The 21,541-nt window shown below is 43.5% G+C and overlaps 1 protein-coding gene across 5 annotated transcripts in view; it reads left to right on the top strand.

Moving 5' to 3' along the window:
• Positions 1-13,370, top strand: part of ASIP (agouti signaling protein) — a 122,258-nt gene extending 108,888 nt beyond the window's left edge. For all 5 annotated transcript variants that reach the window (XM_057312587.1, XM_048222387.2, XM_026503323.4 and 2 more), the window contains 3 exons: positions 4,584-4,752; positions 5,960-6,021; positions 9,494-13,370. In XM_057312587.1, coding sequence (XP_057168570.1) covers positions 4,584-4,752; positions 5,960-6,021; positions 9,494-9,670 — 408 coding nt within the window. In that variant the 3' untranslated portion in view covers positions 9,671-13,370. The remainder of the gene's footprint in view (positions 1-4,583; positions 4,753-5,959; positions 6,022-9,493) is intronic.
• Positions 13,371-21,541: the final 8,171 nt, after the last annotated feature.

Raw genomic sequence — 21,541 nt, 5'->3', positions numbered from 1 at the left:
TTGGGCTCAGTCCCCGAAGTGCCTTTCTTCAGGCCCTTTCCATCAGTCCCTTCTTTCCTTTTGGTGTCCCATCCCCACCATCCCCACCCTCAGCAAAATTTGCTCTCCTAACACCATGTCCCAAAGTTCTCTGGACCCTGCTTTCTTTGGTTCTCCCTCTCTTGCCCTTCTCAGAGGTCTGCCTAATCCTGTAACACTAACTGCCATGGGAAGGCTTCCTTCCCATGGCATGCAAAAAATATTTGTTGCTTGATTGGCTATTCTAGGAGAAAGCTAAGGAGATAAAACATATTGACACCTTCATAGTACCCCAGAAATTACCTCACTGATGAGCCTGAGGGAACATTAAGGAATGAGCCGATAGCCCTAATGGAGCCTCCTAAGCTCAGCACAGCCAGGCACTTGTCATGGATGCCTATCGCCTGTTGCTCAGATGGGTAAAGATGTGTAGGGTGGTAGGATCTTATGCAGCTGCTGAGCATCTTATGTGAGCAATCTAGGTAATTGCGAATAAGAGATATTTCTCCTCCGGCTCTGACCTTCAGTGTTTGGTATAGCTCATCTGGCTGAGAAACAAAACTATAACAAAAATTGTGTGCTACCTCTCCCAGGTTTTGGCATATCAGAAACAGTGGCTGATGAACCAGAAGGATTAAAGGCTTTGAGAACTTTCCAGGGCAGAGAAGCGTAAAAGAAATATATGCTATGAGAAAGCCCTACGTTTTGGTGACAGGGCAGTAGGTGCTAAGAGCAAGCTGTACCTTGAATTTGAGGTACAAAGGAGGAGGAAGGTCCTGCAAATTCCACAGCCTCATTGTCACAAATCAAATATAACTCTCCATCCATCTTCTTTAAATCTTTTGATGTTATGTCAAATAGTGTTATTTTATTTCTATCATCTTTCATTTTTTATTACAAAGTAATAACATTCTTTTTTTTAAAGATTTTATTTATTTATTTGAGACAGAGAGAAGAAGGGGGGGAGCAGAGGGAGGGGAAGAAGCAGACTCCCCACTGATCAGGGAGCCCGATATAGGGCTTGGTTCTAGGATCCTGGGATCATGACCTGAGCTGAAGGCAGATGCTTAACCAACTGAGCCACCCAGGAGCCCCAAAGTAATAGCATTCTTGAAAAGGAAATTCAAATACAGAAGTACATGAAGAAGTGCATGTCTCTACCTCACTCCCCATCCTCAATTCCACTCCTAAGAAATATTCATTATTGGGGTGCCTGGGTGGCTCAGTTGTTAAGTGTCTGCCTTCTGCTCAGGGTGTGATCCCCGGCATTCTGGGATCAAGCCCCACATCGGGCTCCTCCGCTGGGAGCCTGCTTCTTCCTCTCCCACCCCCCTGCTTGTGTTCCCTCTCTCACTGGCTCTCTCTCTCTCTGTCAAATAAATAAATAAAATCTTTAAAAAAAAGTATTCATTATTAAAATTTTAATGTGTATCCTTCCACTCTTTTTTTTTTTTTGCATATGTAAGCATATTTACATTTGAGGGAGTTTTGATATTGGTCCACAAATGGAACCATAGTGTTTATATTCTTTGGTTTGTTTCATTATTATATTTCTTTATTTTATACCAGTACAGGAATGATATGTCCCTTCCAACAAGCACACTTTCCCAAGTATAGAACTCAATTATTGCCTGAACAGAAAAAAAAAAAAAATGACAGTATCCTCTGTTCTCATGTGCCTGTGGTTCTGGATAAGCCCCACTCCGGTTGCAAAGAAGGGGTTCTGAGCTTTTTAGGGACCAGAGACCCCTTATAGTTCCAGAGAAAGCTATGGACCTTCTCCCCAGTAAAAATGCACATATAGGCAAAGGTTTGCAGACAGTTTCAAGGTTAAGATTCCCTCCTGCTTTAATTTCCCTTTCTTCCCAAGTATACGTTTTGTTTGAAAAGATTGATCAGGGTAGAGTCTGCCTCCAGCACCACTGGCCTATATGAGATGCTCCTCCATGTTAGGCCTCTACAATACACTACTTTGCCTCTGGCCACTTTTTTCCTCCACCGGCATGAGCTTCACCCAGAACCCCATGTCCCTGGTAATTAGTGCTTGGCCAGACTGGTAGAAGCCACTATTTCAACCAAAAGAGCCCAGTCACCTTCCCAGCAATACTAACTTGCTGGCTTCCCAGACACCCTAGGTCCCCTCACTGATGCCACAAGCAAAACCCAAGGTTGGGAAATTATAATCCTTTCCTTTGCTTTGGGGACCAAGGCCTTGACCCTAAAGGATTAAGATATCGGGCTATCCCCAGTCCCATAGCTAAGGGGATGTCTGCAGTGCACAGGGAGTGTGCACTCTATACTGATATACCATCTACTCATTTTATCATACTCAGAGATGATCTAGATACTGTTGTCTCCCATAGTCCCTCAATTAGAGCCCTTACACATTAGCACCTGTGTACTCATGTAACACGCATACGTAAACATGTGCACACACACATCAGCAAGACTCCTGAGATACACAGCTAATTGTATCTAGCCATGACTTTCCATGCCCTCTTTTCCAGGGTTTACTCAGATTCAGTCACATTCATGCTTTTGCAAATCCCTTAACTGTTAAGGATATACAAATGGCCTTAACAAAATCTTTGTACAATTGTTTAACCTGCTCCAAAGTCCAGGAAGCAAGAATCAGAAATCACTGATTCATAGGATTTTAGAATAGAAAGGTCTTAAGATTCTTTCATTCATTAAACAAATCTTTATTAAGTTTCAACTCTGTGCCTCATAATGTGTACTAAGTCATGTAGTCCTATCCTCTCTTTTTACAGAAGAGAAAGCAGAGGCCCAGATGGGCCAGGGTTGCATAGTCACTTAAATGGCAGGTACATCCAGGTGACCTAACTCCCCTTTCTGGATTCTTTATATCCACCATGCTGAACAGAAACTCATCTTAAATCCTAAGCAGTAACTTAAACCAGATGACGAATTTACGAGAAGGAATTGTCTCCAGTGACACCACAGATCAAAGAACAGTCTTCACCATGTCAGAATGGAAGGACAAATTATTCTTGAGAAACACAACTGCACAGGTAGTCATTGCTATCAGCATTATTATCTGTATTAATTAGCAGGGAGTGTGTGTCCCATGTTGAGTAGTAACGACAATGAGGGTTTATACAGATCCATAATCCTTTATCTGAAATTGCAAAATCCCCAAAGTCTGAAAACTGTCAGAGTTCTTTATTCTTTTGGCAGCAAAACCTGACCTTTCCTGAAGTTTCTTGGCAACAAAACCTATCTTCAATTGATGCAAATCAATTCATAGTCTTTGTTTATCTTGTTTATTATGAATATTCTCACATTTTTGCTTCAGGAGTATAAAAATTCTTATTATGGGTGCTCCCAGACCCCTTGTATGTGGTTTAATATAGTATATAGATGATATTAGTTTTCTAAAATCCACAAAATTCTGAATTCTAAAAAAAAAAAGAAAAAAAAATCTGACCCTGAGGATGATAATACAACTAGGCATTACAGGCCTGTATTACTTTTAGAATATACATATCCCTCCCCAGGATTGGTGCAAGGAGTACTCACTCTTTGCCCTCTCCCAACACACAAATAAGATTAATTCCACTGAGATTTCACCCTTCTCAGACTCGATTTAGTTATATAGTTCCACTAAATTACTTAGGTTCTAAGAAATTGTATTTTATTAATTGTAGTTTATTAGGCTGGGAGGAGTAGGCTAGAAATTGCCAGGCTGCTGTAAGGGGAGCCCAGGAGTGGGCAGGACCAGCATGAGCAGATTGTTTTTATTCTCTTCTCACCCGCCGTGCTTTATGGCAGAGTAGAGAGAACTTTGGAAAAGCAGCCTCAGTTTTTTCCCAGACTGGAGAGAACAATGCTCAGAGCAGGGAAGGAGTGGGGATCCCACACTCAGAGAAGGTGAAGACGCTACTGAAGCTTTGAGCCCTGATTAAGCCAAACGGAGGATTCATGGGAAGAAATCCACTCTGGGATCTGTCTGCTTCATCAAAATCCAGCTAGCAATAAGTCAGTAAATGCAGTTAGCCCATGTCAACAGGTCCATCCTTCTCACACAAACCAGACCTGCATCATTCCCTCTGGCCATGGGAATACAGCATATGCAACAACATACACCCTTGTCTGAAGGTGCCATTTATCACTGCCTCTTTCTCAGAGTCTTATGAGCTTTATCATCTGCACCTTAGTAAAACCTCTGCCACTGTGAGGCACTACTGGGGACCACTCAACAACTCTGCCAGGCCTAGGGTCTCCTGGGCCACTGACTTAAAAAAAAAAAAAAATCACCTCACCCTCTGGATGACAGAGACCAATTGCAATGCATTCCTTTTCTCTTTGCTTCATTCTCCCTCCTTTCCTTGTCTCTCTTCCTCTCCCTATCTCTCCTTTTCTCTCTTCTTCCTTCATCAGCTCCCCTTTCCTGTCCTAAGCCTTGGTAGTCCTCCAACTCCACTGGGACACTTACAAAATGGAGTCAGAGCACCAGCCCAAAGAAACACAAGGAAAGCAAGAGGGGACATTCTCTTGCCAGACCCCTGGCCCACCAGCCTGACTGCCTTCTCTGTCCCACTCAGGCCTCCAGGATGAATATCTTCCACCTACTCCTGGCCACCCTGCTGGTCTCCCTGTGCTTCCTCACTGCCTACAGCCACCTGGCACCTGAGGAAAAGCCCGGGGATGACAGGAGCCTAAGGAGCAACTCCTCCGCGAACCTGTTGGATTTCCCTTCTGTCTCTATTGTAGGTAAGTAGTATGTCTTGGTGCCTAGTCTCTGGATTCTGGACCGCGAAAGGAGGCTACAGGATTCATTGACACGTCAGAGCTCCTTTGTGCTTATTCTTCAAAGTAATCCTAGAGGAACAAAGTATTCCTTGACTCACATGGTTTTAAAAAGCCCTGCATACCACCAATCAAATATGCAGCTTTGCATGTTAGAGGCTCTGAGAACCCCTGAAGTCAAGACACTTCATGAATTTGGCTTAACTTAGCATTTCTGAAACTTATTGAATCACAGAACTGTCAACAGTAAAAATGGTAGAAAATGCTGCGGAATATAACCGAGTAGGGGATGAACTAGTCCTTTCAGGGTTAAGAATTGAGAAAGACTGCTCAGGGGGGAATATCAGGAACATTACAGCCTGGCATCGAACATCTTCTAGTTCAACTTCATCTGATAAAAATAATAGTAACACATATACTCCTTGTGTGCTAGGCACTGGAAAGTGAGTACTGTTTTTATTCCTATTCACAGTTGAGAACGTTGAGGCTTAGCAAAGTTAAGTCACTAACATGAGATCACACAGTTCTTAATTGGCAGAGCCAGAATTTAAACCCAGGTGTTTAATTCCAGAACCCAAGTTGTAAACTAATGTCCCTCACTGCCTTGCCTCTCACTTGGAAGAGAGAATGTTCTAGATGTATCAGGGAAGTAAGTATCACCTTTGATCACCTTTGATGTGCCAGACTTCTCACTTTATAAACATACATTTTTCATCCTCAAGACAACCCTGCAAGGTGGATATTATAGTCCTATTTACAGAGAAAACTGGATCTTAAGAAGATTAAGTAGGTTGCCTAAGGAAACACAGCTGTTAAATGGCAGAGTCAGGATTCAAATCAGGTGTGCCAGGCTCCATAGCTCTGAGAAATGAAAAATCGGAATACAGGAAACATAGGTCCATCCATGTACATGACACAGCATTTTTCAGAGCCTTCCTGGATTTCCTCTTTGCCTTCCCTCAGAGGACACTTTTCTTTCAGTCCCTGGCTCCAGGTCACCAGCCAGGCTAACAAGAACCTGCTGGCCTCAGTTTCAAGTTGTTCTTCATCCAGCCAACCCTTCTTCTCCCCCACCCTGAGACTTCCTGGAGCCCCCTCCGGTTCCTCCCACTTTACTGCAGCTCCTGGCCTCCAGAAACATCTGATTTTCTCCTTCTGTCTCTATTTGAAGCGCTGAACAAGAAATCCAAAAAGATCAGCAGAAAAGAGGCGGAAAAGAAGAGATCTTCCAAGGTAGGACTGGGAGTTCTCACTGGGGTGGGACCAGACTTAAAAGGGAATTCTAGCTAGGAACTAAATGAAAAATTTTCCATCCTTACATGAACAAAAGAAGCTGAAAGCTATCTAAAGGCTTCCTGGCCTCAAGCCCTGAATCAGAGCCCCCACAGAAGCCCAGAGAGCTAAGGTTCACTAAGCAAAATAACTTACCTGCTAAAAAGCATCTTGTTATACAAGCTAGCCCTCTGACTGAAATGTCACCATCACTTATTCTTTTGAATGAATGCACTGTTTCCTAAGGCTCAGTTATATCAGAACCACTTCCCACAATTTTTTTTTTTTTGAAAGCTTTTATGTTTAAGTAATCTCTACACCCAGCGTGGGGCCTGAACTCACAGCCCTGAGATCAAGAGTCACATGCTCCACTGACTGAGCCGGCCAGGCACCCCCCAAAATTTTTGCCATAACCGAGTTTCACTTATTTACTTAATATATTTGTTTAAAATTAAAACTCAAGGGACGCCTGGGTGGCTGAGCCAGTTGAGTGTCTGCCTTCTGCTCGGGTTGTGGTCCTGGAATCCTGGGATGGAGTTCCACGTGGGGCTCCTTGCTCAGCGGGGAGCCTGCTTCTCCCTCTGCCTGCCCAATCCCCCTGCTTGTGCTCTCCCCCCTTCTCTCTCTCTGACAAATAGAAAAATCTTTAATAAAAAAACAAATTTATTAAATTAAATTAAAACTTAAGGGGCACCTGGGTGGCTCAGTCGGTTAAGTGTCTGCCTTCAGCTCAGGTCATGATTGCAGAGTCCTGGGATGGAGCCCCAGGGGGGGCTCCCTGCTCAGTGGGGAGTCTGCTTCTTCCTCTCCCTCCCCCCACTTGCGCACTCTCTCTCTCTCTCAAATAAATAAATAAAATCTTTTTAAAAATTAAATTAAAACTTAAAAAATATATAACTATGATAGAAAATCAATATTACTTGCCATAAATATAAGGTAGCCACAAAAATAAGTATAAAGAAAATGAAACATTGTTAGTGGATTTTAGCTGATGGTGTTGCCTGCCAAATTCTCTAAAGCTGAGGCTTGTTCTCTGTGTTAAAAGTCAGATTAGAAAGTGCTGGGAAAGGGCGCCTGGGTGGCTCAGTCAATTAAGTTTAAGTGTCTGCCTTCTGCTCAGGTCCTAATCCTGGTCCTGATCCCAGAGTCCCAAATCAAGCCCCATATCCTCGGGACAGGCTCCCTGCTCAGTGAGGGGTCTGCTTCTCTCTCTCCCTCTGCCATTCCCCCTGCTTACGCTCTCTCACTTTCTGTCAAATAAATTAATAAAATCTTAAGAATGGGGCGCCTGGGTGGCTGAGTCTTAAGCGTCTGCCCTCCGCTCAGGGCATGATCCCAGCGTTCTGGGATCGAGCCCCACATCAGGCTCCTCCACTGGAAGCCTGCTTCTTCCTCTTCCACTCCCCCTGCTTGTGTTCCCTCCTCGCTGGCTGTTTCTATCTCTGTCAAATAAATAAATAAATAAAATCTTTTAAATAAATAAAATAAAATAAAATCTTAAGAAAAGAAGGAAGGGAAGGAAGGAAGGATGGAAGTGTTGGGAAAGCATAAATGATACATTGGCACCAAACAGAGCCGTTAAAGTTGAAAGAGATTGAAAAAAAGAATCCTTTCTCACTATGTGACTTAACGTCATTTAATACTCGTGTACCACCTAAAATCATACTACCATGGCACAGGGCCCCACACTGTGGGAAATACTAGATTAAGGCATTGTTGAAATGCACACATTATTCCTGTCTTAGACCTGGCACTGTGATCTTGAGAAAGTCCCTGCTCCTCCCTAGACCTTCTGTAAACAAGCAGATCAGATAATTGACCTATAAGAATACATAATTAATAAATATATTTGCATGCTAGGTATGGGGACTACAGAAGTGAACAAGAGAGATATATCCCCACTATCGTGGAATTTACATCTTGTGGGGAAAATAGACAAACAGCAAGTAAGCCAATAAATAGGTAAAATAAATTCAGATGATGATAAACACTATAAAGGAATTAAAGTGTGGTAATTAAAGTGAAAGGAAGAGTGGTCTCAGAAGCCCTCCCCAAGGAAGCAGCACTTACATACTGAAAAATTCAGTAATCTCAAGCAGCAAGTCCCAACAGAAATACAATGTGAAGGGCACCTGGGTGGCTCAGCTTGTTAAGAGTCTGCCTTAGGCTTAGGTCATGATCCCAGGGTCCCAGGATCAGCCCCACACTGGGTTTCCTGCTCAGTGGGGAGCTTGCTCCTCTCTCTCCCTCTGCTACACCCCCTGTTTGTGGTCTCTCTCTTCCATATAAACAAATTAAATCTTTAGAAAAAAATAAAATACAGTGTGAGAGCTACATATATAAACTTAAATTTCCTAGTAGCCACATTTAAAAAAAGTAAAAAGAAGTACATGTAATTAACTTTAGTAATATTTTATTTAACCCAATATATCCAAAATATTATCATTTTGATATGTGACCAGTATAAAAAGAGAGATATTTTACATTAATATGTGTGTGTGCTAGGTCTGAAACCTGGTGGTGCGTTCACAGTACATCTCAATTCTTATGCTAATTTTTAATAAAGTCAACTGTGCTAACAAAAAAAATGTTTAAAGAAAAATTTTTACACTGCTTCTATTTAAAAATGTAAATTAAAATTAAATAAAATTTGAAGATTCATTTCTTCAGTTGCACTAGACACATTTCAAGTATATGGCTAATGGCTACCTGGATTGAACAGCACCGCCAACGAATGGTTTCAGGAAAGTGGGTAACCAGTTCAGAAGCCCTGCAGCAGGAACTCATTTTCTGCGTTCGTCAGGTGCACGGAAAGAAGGCAGTGTGGCAACAACAGCTCAGCTCAGCTCAGAGAGGTGGGCGAAGCCAAACCTGAGGGCCTCAAGAGCCAAAGTGAAGTTTATGGTTTATTCTTAAAGCTCAAAGAAAAGCCACCGGGGGTTTTAAGCCAGAGTGGTTGCCTTCATAGGTCTTCAGAGAGGCCCGTTTGGTGCAACGGAGGCTGGACTGTAAGTGGGGCAGAGCAGCAGACCAAAGATAGTGGGCCTGGCCTAGGATGGCGAGGTGGTGAAGAAGTGGGTGGATCCGGATTCAATGTGAAGGCAGAGATTGGGGATACACTGGAAGGGGGAAGACACAGATGTGGTTAAAACTCTAGAACTGAGTGGGATCCCCTCGGGAGAACAGTGGGCCAAGCCCAGCCAGGTAAGTAAATGTTAATGGGTTTGGAGGCGGGGGGGGGGGGGGGGGGGTGGATGACTGGGGGAGACAGGGACCCGTGGGGCTCCCTGTGGGCATGAAGTCCAGGAGACAGTGGGACAGCGGGTGCAGGTGTTTGGTCTGGGGCCTCCACTGCCCAAGGAGTTCCCAGGCAGACGTGAGGACGGGTGGGGTGGGCATGGCCGTCTTGGGCAGCCCCGGCGTTTCCCCGCAGAAAAAGCCTTCCAGGAAGAACGTGGCTCGGCCCCGGCCCCCGCCACCCACCCCCTGCGTGGCCACTCGTGACAGCTGCAAGCCGCCGGCGCCGGTCTGCTGCGACCCCTGCGCCTCCTGCCAGTGCCGCTTCTTCCGCAGCGCCTGCGCCTGCCGAGTGCTCCGTCCCGACTGCTGAGCGCCCCCAGCCGCCTCCAGGGCGCGGGTGATTTCTAATAGGACCCGGCGCGGGCAGTTACTTAGGTTGGGGCGGAGTTCCCGGGAGGCGGGACTTCAAGAAACCTTGGCTTGGGCAGGGCTAAAACCCAAATATATGTAGGCTGCTCCGAGGTATGTGGCTGTTTCTTTAAAGGACCCCAAAGATCCTTTCCCTTCCTCCTGGCCCCTTCACCGCAGAAGACCCGTGGACTGCGCAGGCTCTATCTCCTGGGCCTGGGAAACCCGATTTCCCCGGCCCTGCGGCTGCACTCTCCTTAAGCGCGGCTCTGCTTCCCTGCCCGAGACAGATGTTACTCCCTACCTTTAACCCTGGGAACACACGAAGCTGCCGGTCAGCAGCTGGCTATGAAGGCTCACACGTGAGCGGTGTCTTTCCACAACGTCAGCTTTTTCGGTTATAAGGCAAGGTTAACAATTATAAAGCAGGTTCAGTATCCTAAACGCAGTAACATTTCACCGCCTGTTTAACTTGTTTTCTTAAAGGTCACAAAAAGCAAAGCACAAGTCACACAACAAAAAAATATAGAACAGAGGACAGGAAATTAACAGTCCAAAGGTGAAAATCTGTGAGGGAGCAGTTGAGATAAGGCCGCACTCGGGTCTGGGTCAGCTCTTGGCACTTATTGCTTGTTATGTTCAAGCATAACACAACAAGAAAGATCTCTGTTCTTTTGGACATCAATCAGGCAGCGTCAGCAGCAGCTGCCTTCTTGAAGTGATCAGACATAGAGGTCAGTGTCTGAGGAGTCTGAGTTTGCTGCAAATATCCTTTCTTTTAAAGGGAGTTAATCAGTCTTGAGCCTTTGCAGACTTCCTCTGTTTCCCTTGGTTATCGCTTCTGAGTGTGTCAAAAGCTGGTGCTGGTCTCAGTGATATCTGGTCTTAGCTACAATGCCCTTAGCTGCTTGCGTCATTGCTTGACACAGGCCCCTGCTTGACATGAGTGACTCCATCTTACTCTCTGCATTCTACCCCGAGATTCCTCATGACAAATCTGTGAGGGTCATACAGGAATCAAATACGTCTTAAACTAGGTCAGCAGTACTAGTTTGCTAACCTGGAAGAAGGTAAATCCAAATCATTCAATTGTGTTTTCAATGAGAATCAAACAAAATCAAATAAATCTCAAATCCTACGAAATATCAATTGACCTAAAACAAAGATCACATCAAATCCAAACAAGTTAGATACATTAAACTGAATCAAAGCAAAATTAAGTAAGGATTAAATTTAAAAACTCTAACTCAAAGTCGCATCTAAGAATTAAGTCAAAAAGAAGAAAAACTAAATTTAAACTTTATTAAGTTAACAAGTCAACAAAGCAGTCAAATAAATGAAATAAGAATCACATTGCCAACTATAGGCAGATAAAAGTACAAAAATACGTATGGAATCTTCAACATAGGCTCTTGGCACATCTAGAAAAGAACGATGAGGGTATGGTTAATCAGTCTTTTTGTAATTTTTCCTACTTAAGCTTGAGAGTGCATGACACTTTGATAGCATGTTTAATAAGATATATAACAAAAATAATAGCTAAACCAATAGGAGGATTTTCCTAATGGCTTGCAAAACGTGTAGAGACAGAATTACTTTAAGTATTTTAAAGGATTATGGTCAGACCATGAACCAGAACAAATCATGTGTTTGAAGGGTTTTGTTAACAACTCTAGAAAGGAGTTGTTAGGAAAATTTATTATATAAGTTTTGTATATTTTTGTTCAACGCAACTAAGTTGGTGTTAATGACTGCCGAAGCTGCTTGAATGGCCTGTGTAGCATGCTCAAAGTGGGTTAGCTTGTTGGTCAAGGTTTTATGGGTTGCTTTGAGCCCTTCTAAGTTTTCACCTAAAAGTTTATCAATTTTGTTAATTTTCACCCAAGGTATTTCTGTTACTTTAGTCTAAGATGTTTTAAAAATTTTATATGAATATTCTGAGACAAAGGTACCCATTTTGGTAACATTACTAAATGTTACAATAATAGCATACAGTCTTTTCACACACTCACTGTCTATGGTTATGATAGTATCATTCATTCTACTATGATTAAAGAACATGACCTCTGAGGGGCACCTGGGTGGCTCAGTCGGATGGACAGCTGACTCTTGATTTCAGCTCAGGTCATGATCTCAGGGTCCTGGGATAGATCCCCAGTTGACCTCCATACTCAGTGGGGTGTCTGCTTGAGGATTCTCTCTCTTCCTCTCCCTCTGCCCCTCCCCCTGCTCACATGCTCTCACTCTCTCAAATAAATAAATCTTAAAAAAAAAAAGTACATGACTCTAAGAAGTTATTAGTACAAGTTATCCAGTTAAAGTGTCCCGTGTCCAAAAGTAAATTTTCAATGGATGTTCTTGTTAAAGGAAAAAGATTAGCATTGATTTCCAGTTCATGGCAGGAATAATATGTGTTATTAGACCCTTGAAATACCATCTCTTTTGATAGTAAATATCATTAATCCATGAGGGTGTACGTGTTGCCAGTAGTGCTGTACTATAATGTATTTGTTGTGGTACAGCGTAGGTATCATATGCTAATAAGCTCTGCCCCCTAAAAATCTTAATGAAAGTTTACATTGTCCTGTATTGTCACAACCTGATGGTCTGAAGGTATCTAATTGTAAGAGAGACTCCATCCAGTCAGAAGAATAGTTTTTCCTGTTACAATAATGCTTCTGATATCATTTCATGCTCCAGTAGGTTATTGATTCTGCAACAATTATTTTTTAGTTGTTCTCTTGTGTAGAAATGTCTAAAGTTAAGTGAATTTTGCTGGAGGGCCTGAACTTTATGGTCAATGTTATAATTAAATTCCAGTTGGTGGGCATGATAATCATGCATGGTTGAGACAATGGAATGTGGTTCTCTGAATGCTGAGGAGATCTTGGAACTTAAACGTCCTATTGGACTTAGTAGGGGTTCACATATTTTTTAAATGCGGATAGCTCCTGCTTAAGAGTCTGGATGTCTGCTTTCTGAATTCCAGAGATAGTTAAGTTGGAGGTAATGCCTAGCCCTACCCAGGATTGTAGGCTTTCTAAGTCTAATCCTATTGAGGAATGGTTGGTTGGGCCATTCATGGACGGTTGTTCCTAGCTCTGTAGCATAAATTTTACATTCGGGTTATATATAGAACAAATTGAGTTCCTTTTGGAAGGTTATTTCCAATCTCTGTGGCATAGGTTTGTATACAATTCTCAGAGGGTTAAGTAATTAGGTTTAAACATATTTGGCTTGAGTTTTGGTGTTGTGTTGGTAATGCCATGTGTCCATTGTGGCTTCCAGTGGAAAATTCTCATACAGTATGTAGTATTCCGACATCCTCTCTCAATAATACATGGGCCTGAACTATTGGGTAGTACACCACATTTGTCAAATGTGACTCTTTTAGCTATGTAAATTGGTATAGATTAATCAGTTCTGGTTATATTCTCATAGTACAGTGCTGTGCTGACCATGTGTTTTACGTGCCTTGTGCATCTAATGGCTGGATCAATGAAAAGAAATATTGTTGCATACCTGGATCAATATGTGTCACTAAATTTGCATTAAAATAAATCCCCAATGTTTCCCACCATGCTGGTGATTTTCCTTGGATAATTGAGGTTTTATTAACCAACAGATAATAAAAATGTATTGAACCTAATTGTTATAATGGATATATTGGTATGATCTCTTCCTTTGTTATGTTGTGTAGGTTGACTTTTTGATAAGAAGGTAGCATTGTGTGTGCCAATCATATTAAGTAATTTGCAGAAAGATGTGTCATAGTTAGGAATGGTGTTGGAGCAATTAAGTTGTGTCTTATACCCTATAGGTGTGAAAGGACCTAAGGTGACTGGACTTATAGCTGCAATGCCCTTAGCTGTTTGCGTCATTGCTTGACACAGTTCCCTGACTGACATGAGTGACTCCATCTTGCTCTCTACACTACCTCCAAAACCAGAGAAGGCAGACTAACTAGGCAGAAAAGTAAACATTAAGGAGCCTCCAGTCTTTTACCCTTTCCCCCTCTTTTAAGTAGCTTCTCTGACCCCTCCCCCCAAAAAAACAAGAAAGGCTAAAACTCCATGCACAGTCTCACTGAGCTTTCTGTCTTAGGGGGTCTACAGATAGAAATTGGGGTGACTGGTTGTGACATGGGTCCCTGCAGCCAGAAGTCTCTGGCCTGAGGATCCTAGAGTTTTAGGAGACTCCTAATCAAAGGTACCACTTGTGCCCACTCCTTCCTTTCTCCTAGAGGTTTACAGAAGTTCTGGGGCCAGAAGGAATTTCTCCCACTCCCAGGCAAAATGAACACTGACCATTGGTCCCAGGCATTTTTAACTCCGATGATCCACAGTGTGTACTCCCAAATAAGAAGCAGGAGTTCAGGAATACTTCCTCATTCCCCACCCAGCTCTGTCAGCCCAGTAACCAGGCAATGAGCCTAGGCTTGGTGAGCTGGCAGCATCCTTTGTCCTGGTTTATCAGAGGGCCCTGTCACCTAAAATGTCTCAAGCTGTTGCCTGAAATTCTGTCCTTAGAGATTCTTTTAATCTGTGAGAAACTGAATGCAGCATTGTATCTTTAGAAGGACCCTGGAAGCAGGAGCACCCGAGATACTAGGAGAGAGAGGGTAGAGGTGGGAGCAGGGTCTATGAAGGACCAACCAAGGTCAGGGGTCACATGGAAGCTTGAGGGGCAAGGGCTCCAAATGACATCATCTACTTTGCACTGCATGGCTGGGGGCATCCCTGCCACTAGGAAGAAAAGCTGAGCTGTCACCTATCAGTGCTCCCCGGCAACTGGAGCTCTTCCAACAAGAAATCAGTATAAGCAAGAAAGAGGAAGCAGCAAACAATGGTGGCCTAAGAAGAGGATTTTTCAAAAGTCTGAGCGCAAGAAAGATCCTATGAGACAGAATGATGTGGAGCAATTGCCTCAGCCCTGATAACTACCATGTCTCTTTGTCCTTAGACATGAGGATAGTGGTGCTCAAGGATGAGCACAAATGAGGCCACCTCTCCTGGCCCACTTGTCTATTTGGAACCCTCTGTCTTTCAAAGACCTTAAAACTCCCTCCTTTCTAAGGACCTTTTCCCAACTAGAGACCCAGGCTGTGCCTGTAGTGATATAGCTAGTATGGAACGGAGGAGGCAAACCCCAGACCCGGACTGGATAGAGCAATAAGCACCTGGATAGAGCACGAGAAAAAAGGTGGACACTCCAGGCTAGCCTGGTGACACAGTTCCGCACACTGAGTAAGCATCTGTGTTTCTCTGGGCTTCCATTTACTTGTGTGTAAAATGGGAAATAATTACTTTTGCTGTTCTCATTATAAATCTGAGATATTGATGCTTCCTATACCTTAAAAAGGCAAGAAACACACATATACACAGAGAGAAAAGCTGTCAGTTTCTTGTTTTGTTTTGTTGTTTAGGCTTCAAACCCACAGGGCAAGAACCTTTTGTTCATTGTACGACAGTTGCCAGTGAGTAAATGTCACCAGTAATGAGAACACTGGGAACATATTGCAGCTGCTGCTCCTGTGTTTTCCAGACATTGCTCACCAGCCAGGCACCATTTGGCCCCAAGGAGTGAGGCCAGGGATGCAAAGCCAAAGATCCAGTCCATTAGTGACAAAATCACTTGGCTGCTGGGTCTGGACAACTACACGGAAGACCAACCCATTCACTCATTTAGCAAATGTATGTTGAGCACCTATTACGTGCCAGGCATTGTCAGGTGCTGTGAATACTATGACCATTGTCCCTTATTAGAGGCTAGAACCATTGTTAGCATGTGGGGTCTATTCCCTCAGACTCTCAGTTCTCATTTCTGTTGTCTCGGATCCCTAGTAAGTTATTTACACACCCAACTGCTCCTTGAGATCCTAAGCTTGAGATCCTAAGATTCCTCCACCTTTTCAGAATTCTTCCTCAAACCTTAGGGTCCTGATAGCGTGGTTCTGAGCTTCTGAAAAACCCTATCTGAATGACCAGAACTGAAACATATCCATGGCTCAGACCTATGATTACAGCACTGTGAAGATCTGCCCCTCCCCAAGTTAACACAGCATCATTCATTCATCCTCCCCTCCGTGACCCATACACACATCCTCTTTCTCTCTTTCATACACACACAGGGTGAACTCTGTCCTGGGAAGATTTGTTCTATTTTTGTGGCTATTGATTCAGAATAATTTCTTCATCTAGGGCATGGCCTTAAACTTGTGCCCAAAGTTCTCACAATATAGCCTAGAGCACGTTATTGACTTCTTGATGGTACTACCACTTTCCCATTTGCAAAATGAAGAGTAAATCCTTCACAGTGTTATGATTGCAAACAACAGAAATAATTCTGCCTAGCCTAAGCAAAGAATAGGGGGGGGGGGCAGTAATCTACTGGAGTGACCTGGGGACCTGAAAGAATCAAAGGAAAAGCCAAATGACAGGCCTTAGAAAGGATAGTACCCTACAGGGTGCTAAGGGAGCCAGGTCAAAGAAACCAACAGACAATGTCTTCAGGGCCAGGCCGCAGGACAAGTCAGCTCCAACCACTTCAGTTCTTGCATTGGGCTACTCATAACTCCAATTCCCAGGAGAGAGGATATGACTGACCTGAAGTGGTGCCCACTCAAACATGTGGTCCTTTTTGATTAACAGTCCCACAAATCCTATTTGTAATGTAGGAGGGGTAATTCTCCAAGAGAAAAATCAAAGACTTGCTGGAGGGTAAAATCTGCGACTAGTCACTATGAGAGAGCTGGACTCCAGATTTATTCTCAGGATACTTCCAGCCCCAGAATTTCTGCAACATAATCTGAAGCAATGGTTTGTTTTGCTTTGCTTTAATCTTAAGGAGGTACCCTTCCTCAGTTGAAATCTTAAGGGGGATCCTCATTATAAAATACACATCAAAGCAGTTTTAAGTTAGTAAAACAGGATAATGATGCACACAAAAATTTGAAATTGGGGATTCAAGATTAACAGTTACCTCCTGTGTCAGCCTCAGCAAGCAGTTTGTTTCTGTTTTGGTTGCACAGGACGGAGAAAGATCTAACACAGAGAAGTTCTTGCAAAAAGGTTTTAGCAGCTCACCCTGTGATCTCTGAACAATCTTCTATTAAAAAGAAACAGGAAATAATTTATTCCAAAATCTGATCCAGGGGCTTGCCAATGTGTTAAAATCTAGTGCATAGCACAGTGAAACATGCAAGTCTTTACTACATCTTCTAAAATTCTCCAGTGTTTTTAAAAGTAGAAATTGAAGCTTATGGTTCTACAGAAATAGTACTCTTCAAAAACCGTGATCTTCAGGGCCTCCAACCCCTTCAGGACTGTGGACCATAGGCCAACTTAATTGGCAATCTTTGGTTCATTATTATAAGATCCTTCATCTGCATGAACAACCACATCCATCTCCACCCTCTGTCAAGAATTACCCCTGTCACACAACAGAAACTTTATAGAGGATTTTAACTGCAAGAGCTAATTTCTATGTGGGGGCAGGATAGGTGAAGAAAAGAATTTGATTTTAACTGACTTAGCCAGATCATTTGTAGTAAATTTCAGATTGGCCTGAAATAAACTTGCTCATCTCTTTCTTCTTCCATGCACCAAATGCAGTTACTGTGGGGGTGGGATGTGTATGTTGACGGGGTTGAGGGTGGGGCAGGAATGTCCTTTGTTTTATTGGTAAAAATCATCAAATGCTTATGTTCACTCCAGAAAGCTTTCTCCTAATGGCTTGCAGAGAAACAGTAGCTGTTGCTGGCTCTCCCAACCGGCTCTGGGAGTTGTAGTATCTGGGAGGTGGCACCACCTACTGGTGATGATGATGACGACGACGATGATGATGATGGTGGTCGTGGTGCCTTCTTGTTGCCTGGGGAGCCCAGCAAAAAGCTTCATTCCTTAGGCTCCTGAACGTTTCCACACTCTTCCAGAACTCCTCTTTAGAATTCCTGGGCCCAATGGCTGCATAAACTGCCAGAACAATAATAAAAGACAACTACCAGGAAAACTAACCTAATGATGATGATGATAAAAAATAACTTTCCCAAGTCACCTAATTTGGTGAGATCACATTTGCAAGCCATTGGGTGAGCTGATTCCTCCCCAAATTGAAAAGCAGAGCCTTGTGACTCTGGGGAAAATTTTTGTTTTTCTTCTCTCTCTCTCTCCCTCTCTTTTTAATAAAAGTTCAATTTCAATCTAATTTATTTTTTTAATTTTTTAATATTTAAAAAAACTTTATTTTTGTTTGTTTAGTTTTTTATTATGTTATGTTAGTCACCATACAGTACATCATTAGTTTCTGATGTAGTGTTCTGTGATTCATTGTTTGCGTGTAACACCCAGTGCTCTATGCAATACGTGCCGTCCTTAATACCCATCACCGGCCTATCCCAATCCCCCACGCCTCTCCCCTCTAAAACCCTCAGTTTGTTTCCCAGAGTCCATAGTCTCTAGTGGTTCATTCCCCCTTCTGTTTACCCCCCCCCCTTCGTTCTTCCCTTCCTTCTCCTACCGATCTCCCAGCTATAATTCCAGTGTAGTGAACATACAGTGTTATATTAGTTTCAGGTGTACAATATAGTGATTCAACAGCTCTATATATTCCTTATGCTCATCAAAATAAGTGTACTGCTAATCCCCTTCACCTGTTTCACCCATCCCCCCCCCCACCCACTTCCACTCTGGTGACCACCAGTTTGTTCTCTATAGCCAAGAGGCTGTTTTTTGGGTTGTCTCTTTTTGTTCTGTTCGTTTGTTTTGTTTCTTAAAATCATATGGTATTTGTCTTCCTCTGACTGACTTATTTCACTTAGCATTTTACCCTCTAGATCCATCCATGTTGTTACAAATGCCAAATTTTTTTTATGGCTGAGTAATATTCTGGCCTGTGTGTGTGTGTGTGTGTGTGTGTGTGTACCATATCTTCTTTATTCATTTGTTGATGAATACTTGGGCTGCTTCCATAATTTGACTATTGTAAGTAATGCTGCAATAAAATATAGGGGTGCAATACCCTTTCAAATTAGTGTTTTCGTAGTCTTTGGGTAATTACTGAGTAGTAGAATTACTTGATTATGTGGTAATTCTATTTGGAATATTTTGAGGAACCTCCATACTGTTTTCCACAGTGGCTGCCTCAGTTTGCATTCCCACCAACGGTGCACAAGGGTTCCTTTTTCTCCACATCCTTGCCAACACTTGTTTTTTGTGTTTTTTATTATAGCCAATCTGACAGGTGTGAGGTGATATCTCCTTGTGGTTTTGATTTATATTTGCCTGATGATGAGTGATGCTGAGTATCTTTCCACGTGTCTGTTCATGTCTTGTGCCTATTTTAAAAATTGGATTGGTTTTTTTGAGGTTGAGTTCCAAAACTTCTTTATGTATTTTGGATACTAACCCTTTATCAGATATATCATTTGCAAATATCTTCTCCCATTCAGTAGGTTGTCTCTTAGTTTTGTTAGTTGTTTCCTGTGCAGGAGCTTTTTATTTTGATGTAGTCCGAATGTTTATTTTTGCTTTTGTTTCCCTTGCCTCAGGAGACATATCTAGAAAAATGTTGCTATGGCTGATCCCAGAGAAATTACTGCCTATGCTCTCTTCTGCAGTTCTTATGGCTTCAGGTCTTACATTTAGGTCTTTCATCCATTTTGAGGTTGCTGAGTGTGTGTGTGTGTGTGTGTGGTCCCCATGGAGAGACATGCTGAGGCAAGGCATTCTGTTGGACACACTGTAGGTGTATGTTCCCGCCCAGCTGTTTCTCTCCCTTGTAACAGGGCAAGTATGAGAACAAGCGCGAGTGCAGGCAGACCATTAGGGTGCTAGGCAGAGTGGACTTAGGTACCATCCTTATGGCAGTTGTCAGAAAAAGCCCACTGCCTAGCACTTGGGACGTCTGGGACCCTTGTGAGATTGTAACTCCTCCAGCCTGGGAGAGGAAGCAGTGGTTCTTGGGGAATCTGGGAACAAGCACAGCTCTCACTGGCTCCAGGCAGCGCACAGGAAGCTCCTGGGGTCACTGCTGGACAGTGTTCTACATTGCAGATACCAGATTTCTAGGAAGGGTCCTCAAGCCCTGCAGTTGAGTCTGGACCTACTCGAGCCATGTGCCTGTCCTTGAGCCAGTTTGGAGAGCTGATAGATGAGGAACTGACTGAAGCTGCCTGACGAGGTCTGGATCACATCAGCACCCCTGGCTGCCTCCATCACTTCAAGCAGGTTTCCTAGCCTTGTCCCAGCATTGTCCAGGCAGTCCTGAGTGGGTCTCAGGAATAAGAATATGAATTCCTGAGGTTTCCCGAAACCTTGGACCCCCATCCCCACCCCCAAGCAGCAGCGACCCCTGCCTGCTGCCTCTTCTAGTTTCCACTGGTATCAACAGGCCCACACGACCCCTCCAAGCTCATTACTTATCCCCAACAGGACTTGAAAAGGATGCCAGCACCTCTAGACTAGCAGGGCCCTGCCACCACATGGATGTGGGCAGAGGGGCCTGGTATCCAGGAAAGAGCTCTGATCTGGAGGCAAGCTGGACATGAAACTCTTCATACATGTTACATCATTTGACCCTCAACAGCCACCTGAGGTAGATACTTACGCCTGCCCCAAGTCATATAGTGAGTTAACAGCAGACCCATGTCTCCTCCTTTCAAAAGCCCAGCCCCCAAAAGCCTTAAACTCCTTTCTCCCTTTCCTGAGGGGCGTGGGGGGACAGCCATGGCCAGGTTAGATACTACAGGACCCTTGGGCAATTCCTTCTTTACCCCATGAAGCTTTGATGGTGGAGCCCAGACATTAGGAGTGGGGATTGGGGACTTAGGAGACACATCATCCTTCATTGTGGGTACCTGGTCAGTGTTACACATGTGACAGATTAGCAGACCTGAAATCAGAGGTTAGGCTGAGACCAGATGTAAAAGGAGAGGGTTGTCGTTTTTATACATAGGGTAGTTTTATTGAGTTTACCTGAGGCCATTCCCATTTCTACTTGTTAGTGTACATTTATATCTTAATGAATGAGCATGTTGCTCGAAAGATGCATTATACACAGTGTAGGAGAGGGTGTGTTTTTAAGAAGATTCTAAGAACTGGCAGGCCATTTCCAAAGAGGAAAGGGGGAAAAAAAAGAAAGGCCTGGATAACAGAAACAAGAACTCCTGGGAGACTGGAAGTGGGGGACTGCGTGGGATCTCACAGGAGGGAATTCTAGAAAACTATTTCCTAGGTCTGGGAGGAGGCAGACTCGAGGGAAGGGAATGTGCTTACACACAGGCAGAGGCCTCTTGGAGGGAGCAGCATGATTGCCATGTGAGCTAAAGTGTCTAACCTCTCTGGCTCACATGAAGAGTGGCCTTCCCCTTTTTTCCACTGGGAAGTCATTGTCCCAAAGACCACCATGCTAGAGTTGCTGAGGTGGGTGCTGTGGGCAGCACTCTCTGGTGGAAGTCTTGCCTTTAGGGGGCCTGTATTACAGTTCCAGAGTTACTGATCCAAATGTTGGGAAGTCCTAAACCTGGGCCTATGGGTATGGACAGGGCTTGGATTGGGGCTCAGAATCCTACCTAGTACAAAAGCCAGTTCACTCTCATGGCCCCTCTTAGAGCCTGTTTCCTGATCTGTAAAACAGGAATTCAAGTCCCTACAAGGTTATCAAGAGGAATACGTAAGCACTTTCTTAGCACAATGCCTGATAAACAACTAGGTATGCAAGAAACAGCGGTGGACATGGTAATGGATCTTTCTGTTTGACCACTGGTGTCACGATCAGTTGAGAAGTGTGTCCTATGTCATTTGTTACTGGTAATCGTTAATGTACCAGAATTCCT

Source organism: Ursus arctos, unplaced genomic scaffold (assembly GCF_023065955.2).
Source record: "Ursus arctos isolate Adak ecotype North America unplaced genomic scaffold, UrsArc2.0 scaffold_16, whole genome shotgun sequence".
Lineage (NCBI taxonomy): Eukaryota > Metazoa > Chordata > Mammalia > Carnivora > Ursidae > Ursus > Ursus arctos.
The sequence above is the reverse complement of the archived record's forward strand: the minus strand, read 5'-3'. Positions and strand labels throughout refer to the sequence as shown.